At 55.0% G+C, this 22,260-nt stretch overlaps 1 protein-coding gene across 4 annotated transcripts in view; it reads left to right on the forward strand.

The window, feature by feature from the left end:
- The window catches only part of KRT80 (keratin 80), a 42,933-nt gene that overhangs the window by 17,207 nt on the left and 3,466 nt on the right, over positions 1 to 22,260 (forward strand). For 3 of the 4 annotated variants that reach the window (XM_075901670.1, XM_075901671.1, XM_075901668.1), the window contains 6 exons: positions 2,378 to 2,601; positions 10,108 to 10,168; positions 12,114 to 12,209; positions 17,915 to 18,079; positions 19,585 to 19,713; positions 21,990 to 22,210. In XM_075901670.1, coding sequence (XP_075757785.1) covers positions 2,378 to 2,601; positions 10,108 to 10,168; positions 12,114 to 12,209; positions 17,915 to 18,079; positions 19,585 to 19,713; positions 21,990 to 22,210 — 896 coding nt within the window. The remainder of the gene's footprint in view (positions 1 to 2,377; positions 2,602 to 10,107; positions 10,169 to 12,113; positions 12,210 to 17,914; positions 18,080 to 19,584; positions 19,714 to 21,989; positions 22,211 to 22,260) is intronic. The other variant, XM_075901669.1, reaches the window with a different exon arrangement.

Raw genomic sequence — 22,260 nt, forward strand, 5'->3', positions numbered from 1 at the left:
GTATCAGGCTCCAGGTAGAAGGCTCAGGGTAAGCTCCAGGTAGGCTCCGGGTAGCAGGCTCTGGGTAGGCTCCGGGTAGCAGGCTCCGGACAGGCTCCAGGTAGAAGGCTCAGGGTAAGCTCCAGGTAGGCTCTGGGTAGCAGGCTCTGGGTAGCAGGCTCTGGGTAGGTTCCGGGTAGTAGGCTCCGGGCAGGCTCCAGGTAGAAGGCTCAGGGTAAGCTCCGGGTAGGCTCTGGGTAGCAGGCTCTGGGTAGGTTCCGGGTAGTAGGCTCCGGGCAGGCTCCAGGTAGCAGGCTCTGGGTAGGCTCCGGGTAGCAGGCTCCAGGTAGCAGGCTCTGGGTATCAGGCTCCAGGTAGAAGGCTCAGGGTAAGCTCCAGGTAGGCTCCGGGTAGCAGGCTCTGGGTAGGCTCCGGGTAGCAGGCTCTGGGCAGGCTCCAGGTAGAAGGCTCAGGGTAAGCTCCAGGTAGGCTCTGGGTAGCAGGCTCTGGGTAGCAGGCTCCCGATAGCCCACCAAGAGGGCGGAGCACCAGGGTGGCAGTGGCTATCAATGAACTAGCCTAAAGCTCCTACCTGGCTTTATTCCTAAGGGCTCTCAGGGGAGAGAGTAAGCAGCCAGCAATGGGGCGGAGGAAGGGGGATGGAAGGGCAGGTGGATCCGCAGAGCGAGCGCCCCCCTCTCCCCCAGAGCCGCGTCTGTCTGCTCCCACGCCGGAGAGGGCGGAAGGGTTTCTCAAAGCAAGTCGCCTACCGGAGGCAGGTCCCTGCAAAGCCGGCTCTGTAAACAGATGGCAATCTCCCCAAAGGGTTGCTTCACCGCAGCCCAGCGTGCAGGCAGCGACTGCCCTCATGCTGGGATGAGCCGGTACGGGCGGGGGCCTGCGTTCCACCGCACCTCCAGCACGGCCCCCGCTCCCGGGTGCAAGGGAGCACCGAAGATCTGTGCATTGCACGGAGAGGGTGGGGGAGAGGCGACAGCTGCCACAGCCCCCAGGGCAAATTGGAGAGGGGGGCCCGGCTATGCCCCCCCGGAAGGGGCGGGGCCTCAGGCAGAAGGGGCGGAGCTACGTGCAGCCCTGAGCACCATCGGGACTGTGTAGCTGGGCCCCTCCACAGTCTTTAGAGCCACACGGAGTGGCTCTCTGGCGGTGAATTAAAGGAGTCAGGGCTCTGGCCGCCCCCACGGCCATAGTAGCGGTGATGGCAGCCAGGGGCCCCAGGGCCAACGCCGGGTGCCCCAGAGGGAGGGAACAGAACAGGGAATCATCCAGTGATCCCTCCCCTGTCGCCCATCCCCAGCCTTTGACAAACAGAAGCTAGGAACAGCCCCCCCGCCCGCCGCCCATCCTGGCTAATCACCATTGATGGACCTAACCTCTGTGTATTTATCTAGCTCTTTTTTGAACCCCGTTAAAGTCCTGGCCTGCACCACATCCTCTGGCAAGGAGTTCCACAGGTTAACTATGCGCTGCAGGAAGGAAAACTTCCCTTTGTTTGTCTTAAACCTGCTACCTATTCATTTCATTGGGTGACCCCTCATTCGTGTGCTATGGGAACAAGTAAATAACTTCCATTTATTCACTTTCTCCACACCAGTCAGAATTTTATAGACCTCGATCATCTCCCCCCCGCCATCTCCTTTTTTCTAAGCTGAAAAATCCCAGTCTTTTTAATCTCTCCTCATAGGGTAGCCGTTCCCAACCCCGAATCACTTTGGTTGCCCTTTTTCCAATGCCAAGATAGCTTTTGTGAGAGCAGGTGACCACCCCTGTACGCGGTATTCTCGAGGTGGGCGTCCCATGGAGTCATACAGAGGAGATACGATATTCTCTGTCTCATTCTCTCCCCCTTTTTGAAGGATTCCTCGCTTGCTGTTGGCGTGTTTGCCGGCCGCTGCGCACGGAGACGATGTTTTCAGAGAGCTCTCCGCCGTGCCTCCCAGCTTACTCTGGCGTGGGAACAGCTAATTCCGCCCCCCTCGTGTTGTGCGTAGAGTTGGGATTCGGTTTCCCCCGGCGCGTTGCTTTCCATGTATCCACAGGACCGTTCCTTGGCCGTTTTGCTGCTCATCTGGGCAGGGCCCGGAGAACAGAGGCTGGGTGGTATAATGGGCAGAGCACAGGGCTGAGGCATGTTTAAGCAGTTAGCTGATGGAAGGGGGAGCAGACCGGGAGCCGCTCCAGTCTGGCGGGGTTGGAGTGCGCCCCCGCCTGCCCGCCACCGCTGGGCCCCCCCACGGCAGACGGGGGAGCTGGGGTTTGCCATAGACAGCTGTTGCTCCAGCCTCTCGCCGATTAGCACAACCAGGACATAATGCAAAGGCAATCGGCCCTCAATCTGCCTGCAGGCTCCGTAACGTCTCCGGATTCCGTCCGACAGGTCCAGCGCTTGGAGCAACAGAACCAGATTCTCACGACCCAGTGGAGCCTCCTGCAAGACCAGGGCCAGAACCAGGCCTGTTCGGAGGCCGACACCAAACTCTTCTACGACCGGTACATGAGCAAACTGCAGCAAGAGATGCGAGCTATCCACCAGGAGAGAGACCAGCTGGAGGCGGAGCTGGCCGAGGTCTTGACGTCCATGGAGAGCGGGCGAAGCAGGTGGTGTGTCTCCTCGTTTGGTGGGGCCTCGGGAAATATCGGGATTCCTTGGCCGCCTAGTGCACGGTGGGGTTCGTTTCCTGGGGCTGGGTTTAGTGTGGGGGTGCGGGTGACCTGTGATGCACGGAGGGATCAGACGAGATAACTGAGTAACCCCTTCTGGCCTTAAACTCCGTGATTGTCTATGAGGTCATGTTGACCGACCCTACGAGCCGTGTGGCCTGGGAGTGGTCAGGTGTGCGTAGTGCAGAGATGTAACACCGTCGAAACATCCCAATCCCGGTGCGGATTTTTAAACAGGCACGTTTTTGCCCTTAGACAAATGGGAGGATTGGGCTACAAGAAATCAGATGAGGTTCAACAAGGACAAGTGCAGAGTCCGGCCCTTGGGACGGAAGAATCCCAAGCATTGTGACAGGCTGGGGACCAACCGGCTAAGTAGCAGTTCTGCAGAAAAGGACTTGGGGATACAGTGGAGGAGAAGCTGGACATGAGTCAACAGGGCGCCCTTGTAGCCAAGAAGGCTAATGGCATATTAAGGTGCATTAAGAGGAGCATTGCCAGCAGATCTAGAGATAAGAACATAAGAACGGCCGTCCTGGGTCAGACCAAAGGTCCATCCAGCCCAGTATCCTGTCTGCCAACAGTGGCCAGCACCAGGTGCCCCAGAGGGGGTGGACCGAAGACAATGATCAAGTGATTTGTCTCCTGCCATCCCTCTCCAGCCTCTGACAAACAGAGGCCAGGGACTCCATTTCTATCCCCTGGCTAACAGCCTTTTATGGACCTAACCTCCATGAATTTATCTAGCTTCTCTTTAAAGATGTGATTATTCCCTTTTATTCGGCTCTGGTGAGGCCACATCTGGAGTATTGTGTCCAGTTCTGGGCCCCCCACTGTAGGAAGGATGCATTGGAGAGAGTCCAGCGGAGGCAACGAAAATGATTTGGGGGCTGGAGCATATGACCGACGAGGAGAGGCTGAGGGATTTGGGTCTGTTTAGTCTGCAGAAGAGAAGAGCGAGGGGGGATTTGAGAGCAGCCTGCAACTTCCTGAAGGGAGGTTCCAAAGAGGCTGGAGAGAGGCTGTTCTCAGTGGTGACAGACGGCAGAACAAGGAGCAATGGTCTCAAGTTGTGGTGGGAGAGGTCCAGGTTGGATATTAGGAAAAACTATTTCCCCAGGAGGGTGGGGAAGCACTGGGACGGGTTCCCTAGGGAGGTGGAGGAATCTCCATCCCTAGAGGTGTTTAAGTCTCGGCTTGACAAAGCCCTGGCCGGGTTGATTTAGTTGGGATTGGTCCTGCCTTGGGTAGGGGGCTGGACTGGATGGCTTTCTAAGGTCTTTTCCAGCTCCATGGTTCTATGGTTCTCTTTTCCTCCAAACCTGTTCAACGTTTCATCAGAAAAACCGCAAAGCAAAACATTTCAGCCAAACCCAGGCCTATTTTTGGGGGGGGAGGGGCCCTCCAACCCCCTCCAAAAATGTCACGATAATTGTACGCTGCCTGTGGAAATTTCCATTTTGGTAAAAAGCCGCTTTCTGTGGAAGACACTTTCCACCCGACAATGTCAGACTGGCTATGGGTTAGAAAGAGGAGGAGGAGGCTCTGTGAAAGGCACATGGCAGCTAGGGAGGCTGTGGAATCTCCATCGCTGGAGATAATTTAAGCGCAGGTTGGACAGACGCCTGTCAGGGATGATCTAGACGGTGCTTGGTCCTGCTGTGAGGGCAGGGGACTGGACTTGACTTCTCAAGGTCCCTTCCAGATCTTGGATTCTGCAGATAATTCTCTGAAGGCTTAGATGGCACTTCAGTAGGCTGCGTATTGGCCTTCCGGAGTGGGAGAAGGGGCCCAGGACAGCTAAGCACTGAGCACAGAAACTCGTAGGTTCAAACCCTCAAGGAATCTACCGTGACACATCAATAATAACACGTCGGCCTCTCCAGACCTGTTCCCTCAAGGATCTCCAAGCCCTTGGCCCACATGGATTAAAGGAGCTTTGCAACCAATTAAGGAAGCATTACCATCTCGGCTTTACTGCTTCAGTAACTGGAGCGCAGAGCAGTTAAAATGATTTGCCCAAGGCAAATCGGTGGTAGGGACAGGACGAGAACCCAGCCTGGTACGGACCGGAGGTTTAACTGGTGCTTCTGCCGTCCTCATGCTTCATTGGGCAACAGCCCCGAATGCCCGGTCTAGTCTTGAACGGATTCTAGTTTGTTTTCTAGGAATTTGCATGTCATAAAGGGCCCCGAGGAAAAATGTGAAAATTCCTGATGGTGAAAAAACAGGGATGAGGGTAAGACAGAGAATATCTTCTCACCTCTGCATAAATTCATGGGACACCCACATCTTGAATACTGAGTACAGAGGTGGTCGCCTCATCTCAAAAAAGATCTCTCGGCATTGAAAAGGTTCAGAAAAGGGCAACAAAAATGATGAGCGGTTTGGAACAGGTCTCATAGGAAGACATATTAGAAAGACTGGGACTTTTCCACTTAGAAAAGAGGAGACGAAGGGGAAGGGATAGGATCGAGGTCAATAAAATCATGAAAGGTGTGGAGAAAGTGACTCAGGAAAAGTTATTTACTTGTTCCCATCACAGAAGAACCAGGGGTCCCCCAATGAAATTAATAGGTGGCAGGTTTAAAACAAACAAAAGTGTTTCTTCACACAGTGCACAGTCAACTTGTGGAACTCCTCGCCAGAGGATGTTGTGAAGACCAGGACTTTAACAGGGTTCAAAAAAGAGCTAGATACATTCATGCAGGACAGGTCCATCAGTGGCTATTAGCCAGGTCGGGCAGGATTGGTGTTCTGAGCCTCTTTCAGGAGCTGGGAATAGGTATAGGAAGGGATCTCTTGATGATTCCCTATTCTGTTCACTATCTCCGGGGCATCTGGCACTGGCCACTGTAGGAAGACAGCACCTTTGGTCTGACCGTCTGTCCGCTCTTATGTTCACACTAATTGTAAGGGGCCCCAGACAGGGACTGGCTCCCCATCATGATTGGTACTGCAGATAGATAGCACAAAAAACAGGGTCCCGGCCCAAAAGTTTGCAATCTGCCATCCCCTTTGACCCTGCACAAAAGGGCCAGCCCCGTAAAGTTTACCGAGTGCCTCTTTGCTTACTTAGTGGTCCCAGACCGGCCGATCTGCAAGCCGGCGAAAAGAGGAGAGAGCATCAATTAGCCGCCAACCGTGCCGAGTGTCGGTTCCTCGCGCATTACCTAGAAAAGCACGTCACCCCCACTGGTTTTAATGCCTGGCTCTTCTAGCTCCTTCATTTGCCACATTAGGACTTCATACGTAGGCAGCGATTGGGGGGAGGGAGGAGGTCGATAAACCCCACCCCTCTGCGTGTGTTGATATTAATAGCCACATCTAATTTCTGCACTGCACCATGCCGGGGAGGGGAGGGGTCTGCACTTGGCTGCAAGTTGCTGTCGGCAAATCCGGGCAAGGTGGGAATTGAGTCAATTCAGTGCAAGCAGCCTCTTGCAAGGAGGGTGCCCAGTGGACGGGAAAGGTTTTCAGGTGCAATTGACCATTGCCTGCAGCCATGCAAAGCGTGGGAGCTTTCGTAAACCGGCTGAGAGGCCCCTTCCCCAGGGAAACCGTTTAGGAGGGGTGAGGGTGGGAAGTCTGGCAGCAAATCAGTTGCAGTGTTGACACAGAGGAGGCCTCGTTTTGTTGTTCTCTTTTTATCACCACATCTGCATCTTAATTCGGCCGGTTTCCCATTCAGCATTGCACAACGAGTGGAATCTGTTCCCATTGCCGGAGCCTCACTCCGTGTAACCCACAGGCTTGCTTGCTGGGCGCGGTTCGCTGTCCCCGATAGGGGCAGGGAGAACCCATCCGACAAGGAGCCTTCTCCGAGATCCAGCTGGCTTTTTGCTCAGGCGCGACGCTCCCGAGGTCCCAGGGTCGTGTCCGCCTCTCCCATTGAATCGCCAACACTGAGCCAAATCTACAGAAGGGGGTCTCCAATACGCAGCTCTTTGCACCTGCCCAAGCACACGGATGCACGGGCTTGCCTTGTGCATGTGTCGTGCGCAGCTGCCCACATGCCACATTGTGTCAGCGTAACCACCACCGGGCGGATTTGAACCGGGGACCTCTGGAGGAGCCGCTGCAGCTTGATCGATAAAGCCAGCTGGCTCCCAGCTTCTGCTGCAGAGCTCCCTCGTTCCTATCTCTCGCTGTACGTGGTCGAAGCGCTACCCCTCCATGGGACATAACCTCTAGGTGTGTGGGTTACACTGGCATGGGCAGACCTGGGGTTTCCACAGATGCAAGCCCCCGATTTGCACAAGCGAGTGATCGTCTTTTGACAAGGTCAGGCATGCGTTGTTCATTCCAGGGCAGTGTTCCCTGAGCCCCCTCTGAAATGTGTCCCCATCTGGCATGTTCGCTCAGGCTGTGCCTCTGGGTTATCCACTGCATTGTCCAGTCACGGAGGTTTTACTATTAATGAGCCGGATTCTCCTTTCACTGACACTAATTTTACACCAGTGTAACTGCATGAACTGCCGCTGAGTCATTTCTGACGTACACTGGTGCAAACAGAAGAATCAGATCTAATATTTGTGATGGTCCTGAGTCTTATACCTTTTGCATCACTTTGGCAGTCAAGATAGTGCTATCTAGTGGTTACAGCACTGGACTGGGAGCCAGCAGACCTAGTTGTCATTCTGAGCTCTGCCACTGGCTTATTGGATAACCTTGGTCAAGTTACTTCACCTCTCTTGCTTACAATTCTCCATCTGTACCATGGGGGTAGCAATGCTAACCTCCCTTGTGAAGCATTCTGAGATCGACTGATAAGTTCTGGAGAAGAGCATCAGTGTCAAAATTAGTATTATTTACGTAAACAAAAGGAAAAACTATGTAGCACTTTAAAGACTAACAAGATGGTTTAACTGGTGATGAGCTTTCGTGGGCCAGACCCACGTCCTCAGATCATATTCTGAAAGAGAAATGGCATGACCATATCTACCAAAGGAAAGTTTTAGCAAGATCAGACTAACACGGCTACCTCTCTACTATTATTTACATGGCTGTAATTATGTAAATGCCATGGAATCGAAGCCCACACGAATTAACATCACGCCTCTCTGAATTCAGCCTCTTCATCGATGGACAGATCCTCCCCAAACCTTATGGTCATTGAACACCCTGGTTATTTGCACCTTTTCAGTCACTACTGTGAACAAACCATTTTCGCACCGTGCACTGGGCATCTTGCTTAGCTAGAATTGCTTCTCCGTTTGAAAGGTTCATGGACCTGATGAATGAATTAACAGCGGATGTGCTGGGCAGGGCAAATTTTCAGACCAAACAAACCACTGACCTAAAAATGTGGGGCATGATGTGACAATCGTGAAAAGAGCCTCAAATGACCGGAATCGTGCAAATAGTTGTGACCAGCTCCTCGGCCGGTGAGAATAAATGCACGTCCCAGATGATTCACGCCGGATCTAGCCTCAAATGCTGGGTTTTTCCTTTACTCCTCAACCAGCATTTGATTTGGTGAAGAAGGCCTTTTCTCAAGCACTTAGGAAATGTCATTCTTTTGCTCATATTTTCCCAGGGCGCTGTTTAATGTTTACCTTTTACCAGAACTCTCAGGGCAGAGATGGTAAATCTTTGCAGAGGTGGGTAAATATCACCGTCTCCATGGGACAGACAGACACACTCCGCCACCGCGAGGTACCGCAAAACACCAGTGGAACCAGGACGAGAATCTCAGTTCCCTGAGGTTGGAGCAGTTTGCAAACAGAAATGCTAGGAAAATCGGAGGTGCCGGCCTCTCGTTTGGGCCTGCGTTTGGAATCGAACGTTGAAACGTTCCAGGGACCAAAAGACAGTCCCCCCCCGCGAAAGAATTCAGTTTGGAAATATCGCCACATTGCCCGATGGAGACGTGAGTCACCTCCATGAGCTCAGACCCGTACCTGCAAGCTTCTTTCTGCTGGATAAAGTGGGGGCAGGAGCGTGGGTCGTGGACAAGCCCAGCTGCCATCCAATCAGGTGTGTTGTTGGCTCCGCAGGTAACATTACGTCAGTGCTTTACCATGCGAGACGTGTTCTCATCAGGGGCCGGGGGAGGATGGTGCGGGAGAGATGCAGGCTGTAATTACGAACCACACGTATACGCTGGCAGCAATTCAGACATTCCGATTCAAGAGCAGAAAAACCAGAAGAACTGACATTTCTGCACTAGCCTCCCGGTCAGGGCTTATGAAACAGTGAAATACCAGGGTGCGGCAGAAACAATGGCTTCATCTGTTGTTGTTTGGGTCCCTCACCCCCTTTTCCCATCTCTTAGGCCTGTCCCCTAAACCTGGACTATTTTAATCCATCTGCAGCAGGAACCATCTTCTGTGTTTGTACAGCTCCGAGCACAGAGAGCTGGAACCGCAGTACAAAGGAGGCTGTGAATGATTAGTTACCAAGAACAGCAGTACCTTTCTCTGTTACCAGGCAGAGTTGTCTAGATTGCCCTAAAGCTACGCTCCCTTGGGGTCCAGACCAGCCTAGCTGGATCTTATAAGAAGGCTCCTTTTATAAGCAGCTCCTAACGGGTAAATAGAGGCCATAAGCACATTACAAGGGAGAGCACCGCGTGCTCTGGAAGATTTTAAGTTGAGGTGCTGTAGAGGGTTATGAGCCGAGCGTCTGAGCAGCCTTTTGGGCTCCATACTAATGGATGAGCCATGTCTTAAAACATCTCTTAGGCATCGATTAGTCTTTTGTAAACTTTTTAGGAAGGAGCCATCGTTTCCTTTACTTGCCCCTTTACAATGCCAGGTGACCCAGAGGGAGGGAACAGGGAATCATCAAGTGATCCCTCCCCTGTCACCCATTCCCAGTTTCTGACAAACTGAGGCTGGGGACATCGTTCCCGCCCATCCTGGCTAACAGCCATTGATGGACCTAATCTCCATGAATTTATCTAGCTCTTTTTTGAACCCTGTTAAAGTCTTGGTCTTCACCACATCCTCTGGCGAGGAGTTCCACAGGTTGATGATGCGCCACGTAAAGAAAAACTTCCTTTTCTTTGTCTTAAATCTGCTACCTATTCATTTCATTTCTCATGACCTCTAGGTCTCATGTTATGGGGACAAATAAATAGCGTTTCCTTTTTCGCTTTCTCCACACCAGTCACGATTGTATAGACCTCGATCCTATCCCTCCTTCGTCTCCTCTTTTCTAAGCTGAAAAGTCCCCGTCTTTTTAATCTCTCTTCCTATGGCACCCGTGACAAACCTCTCATCATTTTTGTTGCCCTTTTTGGAACCTTTTCCGATGCCAAGAGATCTTTTTGGAGAGGAGGCGCCCACGTCTGCCCGCAGGATTCAAGGTGTGGGCATCCCGTAGATTTATATAGACCTGTTAGCTCTATTCCTAGCTCTTCTCTGGATGTTGCACCCGCCAAGTTCCCTCCTGTCGGATCAGCGATGGGGGGGTCCCTTACAATCTCTTCTCTCTCCATAGGTACGAGGATGAAATACAGAAACGTAGCGGCCTGGAATTCACCTTCATGGAGCTGAAAAAGGTACGGGGCTATCCACTGTCTCCTCAGCACTGACTTCCTTGCACACAACCCTAGTACTTCTACCCTCTGAGCTACAGCATCCCTGCACCCTGACACCCCTTCCTACACCCTGAGCGACACCATCCCTGAACCCTGAGGTACACCGTCACTGCCCCCTGACACCTCCTTCCTACACCCTGAGCTACACCATCACTGCCCCCTGACACCTCCTTCCTACACCCTGAGCTACACCATCACTGCACCCTGACACCTTCCTACACCCTGAGCTACACCATCACTGCACCCTGACACCTTCCTATACTCTGAGCTATACCGTCACTGCACCCTGACACCTCCTTCCTATACCCTGAGCTATACCATCACTGCACCCTGACACCTCCTTCCTACACCCTGAGTTACACCATCACTGCACCCTGATACCTTCCTACACCCTGATCTATACCATCACTGTACTCTGACACCTCCTTCCTACACCCTGAGCTACACCATCACTGCACCCTGACACCTCCTTCCTACACCGTGAGCTATACCGTTCTGCACCCTGACACCTTCCTACACCCTGAGCTACACCGTCATTGTACCCTGACATCTCCTTCCTACACCCTGGGCTACCCTCTTCCTACACCCTGAGCTACACTGTCACTGCACCCTGAGATACACCACCCCTGCACCCTGACACTTCCTGCACCCTCAGCTACACCATCTCTGAACCCTGACAACCCCTTCCTGCACCTTGAGCTACCTCCCTCCTATACCCTTAGCTACACCATCCCTGCACCTTGAGCTATCCCCTTCCTATACCTTGAGATACACCATCCCTGCACCTGGAGCAACCACCTTTCAGAACCCTGAGCTACAGCATAAAAAGACCAGCAGTAGCAAATCACACAGCCCAGGTTTCAGTTGTAGATGCTATCAGGTCTCAGCCTGGGAGGCCATGATCCAATAGGCTTGCAAGCAATGTTCCCTCTAATCTTTTCCGTCCAAGTGTGGAATAATTTTATGTGCACCGAGGTATGTGTGAATGTGCACCACCAGTAAAAACAAAAACCGAGCTGTGGGTGCTCTGCTAAGCCCCTGGGGATCATTTAAACCTCTCCTGACTCCACGTCCAAACACCCGACTTACAGGGAACACTGGTCGTAAGGGGGTTTCCACTGGATCACCCTCCTATCGGGGCATCCAGAAACATTTCTCTACACAAGGTCACGGTATGGTAAAGGTTGAGAACCAGTGGCAGACCACATTCTCCTTCGCTCCCTGTGAAGTGTAGTGCTGTCGGGCCTGGTTCAACAGCTGCCGTGTTCCACCCCAGAGGCAGCTGCAGATACAATGAGCTAGCAAACCTCATCTGTCATGTGTATGGGGTTTGGAATCTCTGGCAAGGAAAGACAGGGTGTTATGAGCAGTCAGGAATGCTCCATAAATAATCATGCTGGTTAATTACAAGCTACCCCCGCATGGGCTAATATCCTGGTAGGTGCCGTTTGTGCTGCACTGGTTCATTGCATCAGAGTTCTCAATCATCTCTGCTTTTCCTTGTGATTGAAAGATGACTGTTACATGGGGCCAGTCCCGTTTATGGGCCAGTCCTTCTTGTTTCCTTCTATGGAATGGCTCTTAGCCAGGATGGGCAGGGATGCTATCTCTAGCCTCCATGCCAGAAGCAACTCCCACCATCAATGTTCCCTCTCCGTTTTTCCACCCACGTGCAGAATAAAGTTTGTTCTGTGCACCGAGGCATAGGCAGATGTGCACCCCCAGGAGAAACACAGGGCTGCTGGCTGGGTCTCTCCTGGGTGGCTCACCATACTGCAGAATGGATGGATAGCATCCCCTTGGGACACTGCTTTCTCCCGGGTAAGCGCTGTATGACGGGGAAGATGCCTTACCCCAAGTACTGATCATTTGTGAATAGCACCCGTATGTCTTCTTTGTCCCACAGGATTTAGACGCCAGTACCATACACAGAATCGAGCTGGAAGTGAAATTGAATGGACTTCGAGAGGTGCTGGAATTAAAGAAAACCATACGGGAGCAAGTAAGAAGGAACAATAAGAGCAGATATTTAAGTGTGTGCAATTGTGGGGCTGGGTGAAATTGTTCCGCCCAATACTTTCTTTCTGGTGGAAAACGCAGCTTCAGCACCCCCAAAACATCAGGTGAATTTGTGTTCGTGGTGCTGAAAAAGCCCCCAGAATTCTGAAACCACCGACAGAATTCACTTGGGAAGTTTTCCATTTCAAACGACTTTTTGTTCCAAAATTTCCTTTCATTTTGGCTACATCTAGACTAGCATAGCATTTCCGCAAGAAGCACTGATTTCAGACAGTAGGAAGTCAGTGTTCTTGTAGAAATTCAAGCAGCCAGTGCCGACAGCTGGCAAGTTTTTCCGCAAAAGCAGCTGCTTTTGCGGAAAAACTTGCCAGTCTAGATGCAGCCTTTGTGTTTTCCGGGCCCAAAACTGTGTAAAAAGGGTCGACATGAAAACAAAGGGTTTTACTGGGTGGAAACAGAACATTTCGTTTCACCCCGGATGACTGTTTGCTTGATTTTTGCATTTGCCAACATTTTTGAATCTCAAGGTGCCCACTTTCTCCACAAGGGCATGCCAGGGGTTATAAGCTTCTACACCATCGCAGGGCCAGGTTCTGGTCTCAGGCTGGTGTAAACTTTTAACTCCGTTACATCTCATTTCTCCTCTCACTGATGGTACATCAGGCTAAGTCCACTGATGGCGACCTGGTTAGGCCCCGATTCAGCAAAGTACTGGGAGCATGCGCGATGGGCCGAATGCGTTTGATGGGTGTTTCCTTGCTCTTGAGCATGTGCTTAAGGTTAAGCACAGGCTTAGGTGTTCTGCTGTGCTGGGGCATCGTTCCTGATTTCCATCGGACAGCAGGAGCAGAATTCGGCCTATTGATTTCTCTGGGGTCATCCCAGGTGTACGCCACCCTCCGTGAGATCAAATTCTGGCCCAGAAAGTAGAACCATCTACCTCTGCCCTGTGCTAAAAAACTCACGGCCCCAATTCTCAAGCCTGGATCAGCTAATGGTGACTCCCAGAATTGAGAACTGCAGGGGAGAGGGTCGGTCTTGGGTTGGAGCTGCGGGTCTGAGACCTTCCGGCGGTCTGCGAATTCAAAGTCGACACTGAAATTCTGTAGCTGGTCCGGGCCAGCCCTGGCCATGCGGATGGGTCTCTTAGCACCGGGTAGGTGTTGCTGGTGTCATTTGTTTAGCAGGATGTTGTTCAGGGAAATAGCTTAGCGAGATTCAAAGCAAGGGGATTAAGGCAGATCCGCATCCAAAGAATAGCTCCGCAGGGATGAAATTACAGACCCTGGGCAGCAGGGCGTATCTGTGTCTCCAGCTGGGATCTGCAGGGATGCCTTCTCCAGCACCGCTACCCGGGTCTCCCCTCTGGTGTGGTAGCGCAATAGGTGCGTTCCAGCCCCCCGGTCGGCCTTGCTCCAAGGCGCCCGGAGCAGGCAGCTCTCCAAGGAGTGGGCCTCGGCGTTCCATTCCTGGGCCGGAGCACCCACGGAAAAGAAAGAGGCGGAGCCTCAGCATCCACCCGGAAAGCAGCAAATTGGCATTTCACATCCCAGCCCCCGCACCCGTGACTGACTGACTCAGAGAACACAGCTGATTCTCCGTCGCGTGGGCAGACTCAGCGCAGGAACGCTACCCCGGGAGCTAACAGCTCCATAAAGGCTCGCCTTGTTCTCTCAGTACCTGGCCTCCATGCTACACACCGGCCCAGTGCACCACGCCCGGAAGGTGTGTGGGTTACCCGAACGCTCTGCAACAGTAAAACCTCCCAGGGCTTTGCAAAGGAGGCCGGTAGAATGATCCCTGGTTGAGACATGGGGAAACTGAGGCACGAGTCGCCCAGCCGGGCATTGGCACGAAAACGTAGTTTCCTGAGGGCAAAGCCCGTGCCCTATCCACTAGACCGTTCTGCCTCCCAGATGACGTTAGAAGCAATGGGGCAATAGGGACCCCAGTGTCCCCCAGTGCTGGCTGCACTGCCGGGAAAGGATGTTAGAGATGAGAGGGAGCCCTTCGCTTGGATATTAGGAGAAACTTCCTGCCTGTCCGGGTGGTGAAACACTGGAATAAATTGCCTGGGGAGGTCGTGGGATCCCCATCCCTGGAGAGATTTAAGAGCAGGTTGCACAGATGCCTGTCAGGGTGTCTCCAGCCTTTTTAAGCACGAGATCACTTTTGGAATTGAAGTGCAATCCAGGCTCTACCTCGACGCAAATCCCCTGGCCCCGCCTCCTTCCTGCCCCTTTTCTGAGGCCCCGCCCCTGCTCACTCTGTCCTCCCTCCTCCCCCATCCTCCCTCCTTTTCACCAGGCAGGGGCAGAGGGCTGGGCACAGGCTTTGGTCTTGGGTCTTGGTTTGGGGGGTGCGAGGGGCTCTGAGCTGAGCCTGGGGCAGGGAGTTGGGGTGCAGAAGAGGGGGCAGGATACAGGCTTTGTAAAGGAGTTTGAGTCCAGGGGGCTCAGGGATTCAGGATTCTGGCTCCAGCTGGATCCTGCTTACCCGAGGGGACTTCTGAGTGGGGGGGGGGGCAGTGGGGCTGAGGCAGGCTCGTCCCTGCCCTGGCCCTGCACCACTCCCCAAAGCAGCCAGCAAACTCCCTCCATCCCAAGCCCTGTGCCCCCCCACTCCCTCCCCATTCAGTGGAGATAGGATACAGGGTGGGAGGGGGCACCCTGACATCAGCGCCCTCCTCTCCCTCCCCTGCCCTGCACAGGTAGCAGGGGCAGCTCCAAGACAAAGGGCGGGAGATGCGCAGCCACGTGGGGAGGGGCAGCGGACGTGCCGGCAGTCCTGCCAAGCCAGTCGGGATCCCCTGCCAGAGGCTCCGAGATCTCCCGGGAGATCCCGATCGACTGGCTGGTGACCCCTGGTCTAGCTGGTGCTGGGTCCTGCCGGGAGGACTCTCGAGGTCCCTTCCTGGGCTAGGATCCTGTGATTCTACGCCCAGCGCCCGCTGGCCTGGCAGTCCGCCCCCCTCGCTGTCCGCACACGTTCCCCGCTTGCTCTGGCGTTCATTTCTCCTGGGATTCGCGCTGTTGACTTTGGCAGCCTGTCGCCTTCTTTCCCCCGCCCGCTGTGCAAAGAAATCACACCTGGCCTGGCCGTTGCGCTGACTGTTCCCAGGGGAAGACTCGCGGTGCTGTTTGACATGCAGGGTCTTGTCTCCCGGATCCCTCCCTTTGCCTCTGCTTTTCAAAGCGACCGGGGCCAAGGGGACAAAGCTTTCTCCTCTGGCGAGACGTAGCGGGGAAGGTCTCGGAGGGTACGTCTACACGGTGCTGTACCCCCAGGTTGAGAAGACCAGGTGTGTGGATTCGTTGTTTCCCAGATGGTGCCTAGGGGCCCACACTCAATCGCTGGGTTGACAATCGCTGGACCTGGCTCTCCTGTTAATGCGTCCACACTGCTCTGCGTTAGGCCTTCTGACACGAGTCTTCAGGGAGAGTTGTGTCCACACTGCAGGAGGACTGAATTTGGACCAGAGCCGCAGCAGGATTCGAGCTCTAACCTATCCTCCTTGCAGGGTCGTGAGACCCGGGTCACGGATGCTTGCTGACCAACATGTCCTGGAAGCTGTGCGTGTGTGTGGCCACTCGGGAGAAATTCTCACCCTGTCTAGCTGATTAGCAGAGTGTCCACAGTTAGGTTTTTTGTTTCTACTGGTGGTGCACATTCCTTGGTGCGGACAACAATTTTATTCCGCACATGGACGGGGAAAAAGTCGGTGCGTGGATGGAAAAAATTGCCGACCTAAAGCAGACTGATTTGTGCATGGACAGGACAGAGAAAGATCTGGGCTCAAAGCTTGAGAACCAGGGATAAATGTGTGCCATAGACATACCTTAACCCTGTTATAAATATGTGGTACATCATTTATTCCTGGTCCCATTCAAAACTGGCAGTGAACATCATAACTTACTGATCTTTTTGTAGGGGCTACTGCTCTGGTAAATCTGAATTAGTGGCTAGCATGAGGGAGATTTGGGAGGCAGGACTTCTAAGTCCTGTTCCCAGCTGTGGGAACGTAGCCTAGTGGTTAGCACAAGTAAGACTTGGGAATCATAGCACCTAGCTCTATTTCAACTTGGGAGAAAGTACTCTCCTGGGAGAGAAAAAACTGACCAAGAAAACTTGGTTCTGGAAAAATCTTTCCTTTGGGCTTGACTTGACAACTAGGAAAATCCCCCCAAAACTCAAACATGAAAAAAATCCTGATTTCTTGCGCATGATTCTGCTCTTGTGTCCTTTTCCCAGTCTTGTAACCCCACCTGTCTGATTCTGTGCACCCTTATGAACCCAGTTCTCACAAGGAACATCACTGAATTACTCCGGATTGGCCCTGGCGTGCATAGAAACCGCCCCAGCACATGAAATTGACATGCATTCTCCCATATCAACCTTTCCTCTAACAACCCCTGAGGAACAAGTCCCGGTGGGAAAGAAATACTCTTAAAATCCTCTTCCACGGAGGAAGGCTTGTCCCCGGGACAGATGAAGCATCATTCCAGTCCCAATCATTGCTCTCCCAACCAAGGAGAGGTAACGCACGGTCATTTGGTCCTCACCTTCTAGCAAATCCCTGGAGACAAAGAGCTACGGAAGTTTGAAGTAGAAGAACGTTGATGGAGGAGAAAGGCTGAAAACACAGGGATTTATTCCAAAGGGATACATTTATTCCAAATGTATTCCACTGAAGTCGGTTGCAGACGTGTGTCATAGCCCCTATATTGTCAAGCCATAACGGCGATTCTTCTGAAGCACTCAGGGGCCTTGGGTGCAGCCTGCGGACCTGCGTTCTAGCTGTCGGGTTGGCAGGCAGTTCCAGGATCAATCCAGTGCAGAGTCAGCCATGAAGTCTGTGGGCACCGTGTATGTAGCACAATCTAGCTAGCCAGAAGCATTGCCACACTGGCTCAAACCACTGGGCTGGCTAGCCCGATAGCCCCTCTTCCAGCATGGCCAGTGCCAAAGGCGTCAGAGGCAAAGATCAGGTGAGAGCAATAGAGTGATCCATCCACTCCCAGGGAGCATGGGGTTACCTCTCCCGATCAGCTTGTCTCGTGGCCATCGATAGACTTTCCTCCAGGAGCTTATCTCATTTTTTGATGTGCTTGGCGTCTGGGCCGGGGTGCCGACAGCTCCACGCTCAAAGCAGGGGCGGGGCTTGTGCAAAGGGGGCGGGGCCTCTGGCAGAAAGAGGCGGAGTCTCAATCGGAAGGGGGCGTGGCGTGGGTAGCCAGCCTGCCACGCTCCCCGGAGCATGGTGTGGCCCTGCACTCTGCAGCCTTCGGAGCCGCAGGGGTCCGGAGGGGATTTAAAAGACCCAGAGCTCCAGACATAGTAGAAGCAGTGGCGGCCGGACACCCCTTTGAATCGTGGGCCCTGCGGCACCTGCCATATTCCCCCCCCCCCTCGCCTTCAGCAGGCCTCTGACCACAAACTCTTTGCCCAGAATCTGGGGGATTTGACACCCCAGCAAAGGCCCAACCCACAGCCCCGGCCCAGACATTGGAGGGAGGGTGAATTAAATGCACCCTCCAAATCAAACGACTCCACTGTGTGTGTGTGGGGGGGGGGGGGGTCAACATGGAGCCCCGACTTCTGAAAACGTCCCACCTGCCGGCTGCCTGAGCGGCCCCGGTTATTTTGCTTCCCCCGGATCCGTTCAGTTCTCCTCTCCCATCGCTCTAGGAGCACCAGGCGCTGCTGTCGGAAATCCAGGACATCTCCGTGGTCCTGGGGATCGATAACCGATGCGACCTCGACCTGAGCCACCTCGTGGAGGAAGTGAGGGCTCAGTACGAAGCCCTCGCGCTCAGGAGCTGGGAGGACGCGGAAGCCCAGACCTGGAGCAAGGTACTGCCGGTCGGGGGGAGGGCAAGCTGCTAGGCTGGGGGGGCGGGAAGCAGGAGGCTTCCTAGAAACCCTGCGGATTGGTGAGAGGAGGGGGGGAGAGAAGGAGCAGGGTAGGGAGGGGGCCAAGATGTGGAGAAATAGGAGACGGACCAGAGAAGAGCAACAAAGATGATGGAAGCTCTCGGCCAGTGTTGCTCAACTTTTTTTTTAAAGTACCCCTTTCTCCAAACAAAAAAAAAAAAATGTTAAGTACCCCCAGCGCCTACAGTTTTCCAACACACAATTTTTTTTCTACCCTTGCAACGCATTTGTTTAAACAACTTCATCGTAGCCGGGCGGGCGATGACATTTTTGAGGGTAAAAAGTCCCAAAATAATAAAACGCCGTCAAACTTAAAACAAAAATTCCTTTTTCTCCAAATTTCAGTTGTGTGGACGTATCCCCCCGACGTCTCTCGAGTACCCCCAAGGGGACTTGTGCCAGTGGTTGAGAAACACTGGTGTAGGGAGCGTGAGCTGCGAGGGGAGGCTGAAGGAATTGGGGTTGTTTAGTCTGGAAAAGAGACGACGGAGAGGGGACATGAGAGCAGCTTTCAAGTCCCTGAAAGGGTGTTAGAAGGAGAAAAATTGTTCTCCTTGGTTTCTGAGGACAGGACAAGGAGCAATGGGCTTAAATTGCAGCCAGGGAGGGTTAGTTTGGACAGCAGGAAAACTTCCTGTCCGGGTGGTTGAGCACTGGAATAAATTGCCTAGGGAGGTTGTGGAATCTCCATCTCTGAGATCTAAGAGCAGGCTGGACAGATGCCTGTCAGGGATGGTCCAGACCAGGGCTACTCAACACACGGCCTGTGGGCCGCAGGTTGCAGCCTGTGGGGCAGCGTGGGTTGACACGGGGCTCAACACGGCCTCCGCTGGGAACACGGCGCGGCGTCTCCCAAGCGGGGTGAGCGCTGGCAGATGCAAGCGCCCGGGGTGGCGGGAGCAGGCGGGTGCAGGGCGTCGGCGTGTCAAGCCCCAGGGAGGAGGTGCCGCACCGGGGCATTGTGGGAGAGAAGCAATTTGCATGTATTTGCATGTATATTTGCATATCCATGCAACCACACTGAAGTGGCGGCCCTCGGCGTGTGCTGTGTGTGTCACTGTGGCCTCCGGGGTTTCCAAAGTTGTGTCGCCCTGGGCTAGACTGTGCTTGGTCCCAGGGGACTGGACGTGATGCCTCCCGAGGGCCCTTCCTAGGCTGTAAAGGAAAAGAGCAAAGAAGGCGAGAAAGCCGAGGGGCGTTAGGGGAAGGGAGGGAGGCAGGAGGTCTCAGGGTGGCGTCACCCCCCCCCACACACACACAGACTCCCCAAAAGGCACTGGGGAGCCCCCCCGATTTCGTCCCCACGCCCCAGTTTCAATGTGGGGCTCCTTGCCCCACCGCGGTGTCCGTCGCCGGCAGCGGCTCCCCGCAGAGTCCCCGGGGCAGCGGTACCGGGCTGACTGGCTCTGGACTCTCCCCTGCAGCTGGCCGACGGAGCCCCCCCCTCCACCGCCGCGTACAGGGAGCACCTCTTCAGCAGCCGGCGGGAGATGGCGGAGCTAAACATACACATTCAGAAGCTGCGGTCGTCCATCGTGTCCCTGGAGAGCCAGGTGAGGCCTGCGCCTGGGGAGACGGGGAGCCCCGGACGCGTGTCACGTGGTCCAAAGAGCTGAAGGGTGGGAGGGGAAACTGAGGCAGAGAACGGGGTTTTGGTTTGCCAGTGGTTTGCTGTGGAGGGGAAAGTGGGGGAGGGAGAGGAAAGGATTAGGGGGGAGAGTGTGTGGGGGGGCAGGGTTTGCCATGGGGTGGAGTCATAGAGGGAGTCGGTACGTGTGTTGTGGGGGTTGGGGAGGCTAGGGGGAGAGAGGGGCTGGGGTGATCTGAGGGGCAGTTATGGGGGGAGGAAGGGTAGAGAAAGGGGTGGTCTGAGGGGAGGTTATGGGGTGGAAGGGGGGGTATTCTGAGGGGCGGTTATGGGGTGGAAGGGGGGTATTCTGAGGGGCAGTTATGAGGTGAAGGGAGGTGTTCTGAGGGGCAGTTATAGGGTGAAGGGGGGTGTTCTGAGGGGCGGTTACGGGGTGGAAGGGGGGTGTTCTGAGGGGCGGTTATGGGGTGGAAGGGGGGTGTTCTGAGGGCTGGTTATGGGGTGGAAGGGGGGTGTTCTGAGGGGCGGTTATGTGGTGGAAGGGGGGTGTTCTGAGGGGCGGTTATGGGGTGGAAGGGGGGTGTTCTGAGGGCTGGTTATGGGCTGGAAGGGGGGTGTTCTGAGGGGCGGTTATGTGGTGGAAGGGGGGTGTTCTGAGGGCTGGTTATTGGGTGGAAGGGGGGTGTTCTGAGGGCTGGTTATGGGGTGAAGGGGGGTGTTCTGAGGGGCGGTTATGGGGTGAAGGGGGGTGTTCTGAGGGGCGGTTATGGGGTGGAGGGGGGTGTTCTGAGGGGCGGTTATGAGGTGGAAGGGGGGTGTTCTGAGGGCTGGTTATGGGGTTGAAGGGGGTGTTCTGAGGGCTGGTTATGGGGTGGAAGGGGGTGTTCTGAGGGGCGGTTATGGGGTGGAAGGGGGGTGTTCTGAGGGGCGGTTACGGGGGGTGAAGGGGGGTGTTCTGAGGGGCGGTTATGGGGTGGAGGGGGGTGTTCTGAGGGGTGGTTACGGGGTGGAAGGGGGGTGTTCTGAGGGGCGGCTATGGGGTGAAGGGGGGTGTTCTGGGGGCGGTTATGGGGGTGAAGGGGGGTGTTCTGAGGGCCAGTTATGGGGTGGAGGGGGGTGTTCTGAGGGGCGGTTATGGGGTGGAGGGGGGTGTTCTGAGGGCCGGTTATGGGGTGGAAGGGGGGTGTTCTGAGGGGCGGTTATGGAGTGAAGGGGGGTGTTCTGGGGCGGTTATGGGGGTGAAGAGGGGTGTTCTGAGGGGCGGTTATGGGGTGAAGGGGGGTGTTCTGAGGGGCGGTTATGGGGTGGAAGGGGAGTGTTCTGAGGGGCGGTTATGGGGTGAAGGGGGGTGTTCTGAGGGGTGGTTACAGGGTGGAAGGGGGGTGTTCTGAGGGGCGGTTATGGGGTGAAGGGCGGTGTTCTGAGGGGCGGTTATGGGGTGAAGGGGGGTGTTCTGAGGGGCGGTTATGGGGTGAAGGGGGGTGTTCTGAGGGCCGGTTATGGGGTGGAGGGAGGTGTTCTGAGGGGTGGTTACAGGGTGGAAGGGGGGTGTTCTGAGAGCCGGTTATGGGGTGAAGGGGGGTGTTCTGAGGGGCGGTTATGGGGTGGAGGGAGGTGTTCTGAGGGCCGGTTATGGGGTGAAGGGGGGTGTTCTGAGGGCCGGTTATGGGGGTGAAGGGGGGTGTTCTGAGGGGTGGTTACAGGGTGGAAGGGGGGTGTTCTGAGGGCCGGTTATGGGGTGGAGGGGGGTGTTCTGAGGGGTGGTTACAGGGTGGAGGGGGGGTGTTCTGAGGGCCGGTTATGGGGTGAAGGGGGGTGTTCTGAGGGCCGGTTATGGGGGTGAAGGGGGGTGTTCTGAGGGGTGGTTACAGGGTGGAGGGGGGGTGTTCTGAGGGCCGGTTATGGGGTGGAGGGAGGTGTTCTGAGGGGTGGTTACAGGGTGGAAGGGGGGTGTTCTGAGGGCCGGTTATGGGGTGGAGGGAGGGTGTGTTACGACAAAGGGCGGTTTATGGAGGCATTCGCCCTCGGCCCACCCTGCTGTTCCAGAAGCGCGGGGAGCCCCCATAAGCATTTCAGACCCACCCCGCGCACCCACGTGGCCCCACGTGCGGCTGACGAAGTCTGTGCCGGGAGTCGGGGTCGGGGGGCGCCTGAGACCCGAGGGCGGAGGGACCTGCCCCCCTATCTCTGCAGCACCCGCTGCCCCCCTCATGGCGTTTCCCGCCCCCTTTGCTGCCCCAGTGCCTGCATTTGGAAGAGAACATCAGAGACGCTGGGGAAAGCGGCCAGCTGGCTCTCCAGGACGCCCGGGCCAAGGTGGCCGAGCTGGAGGGGGCCCTGCGGAAAGGCAAGGCGGCCATGGCTCGCTTGGCAAAGGAGCACCAGGACCTGTTGAGCATCAAGCTGGCCCTGGACGTGGAAATCCTCACCTACCGGAAGCTGGTGGAAGGAGAGGAGAGCAGGTGGGTCAGCCCACAGCATGTGCGTGGGAGAAACCGAGGCACCCAGGGCA

This window comes from Pelodiscus sinensis, chromosome 19, assembly GCF_049634645.1.
Source record: "Pelodiscus sinensis isolate JC-2024 chromosome 19, ASM4963464v1, whole genome shotgun sequence".
NCBI lineage: Eukaryota > Metazoa > Chordata > Testudines > Trionychidae > Pelodiscus > Pelodiscus sinensis.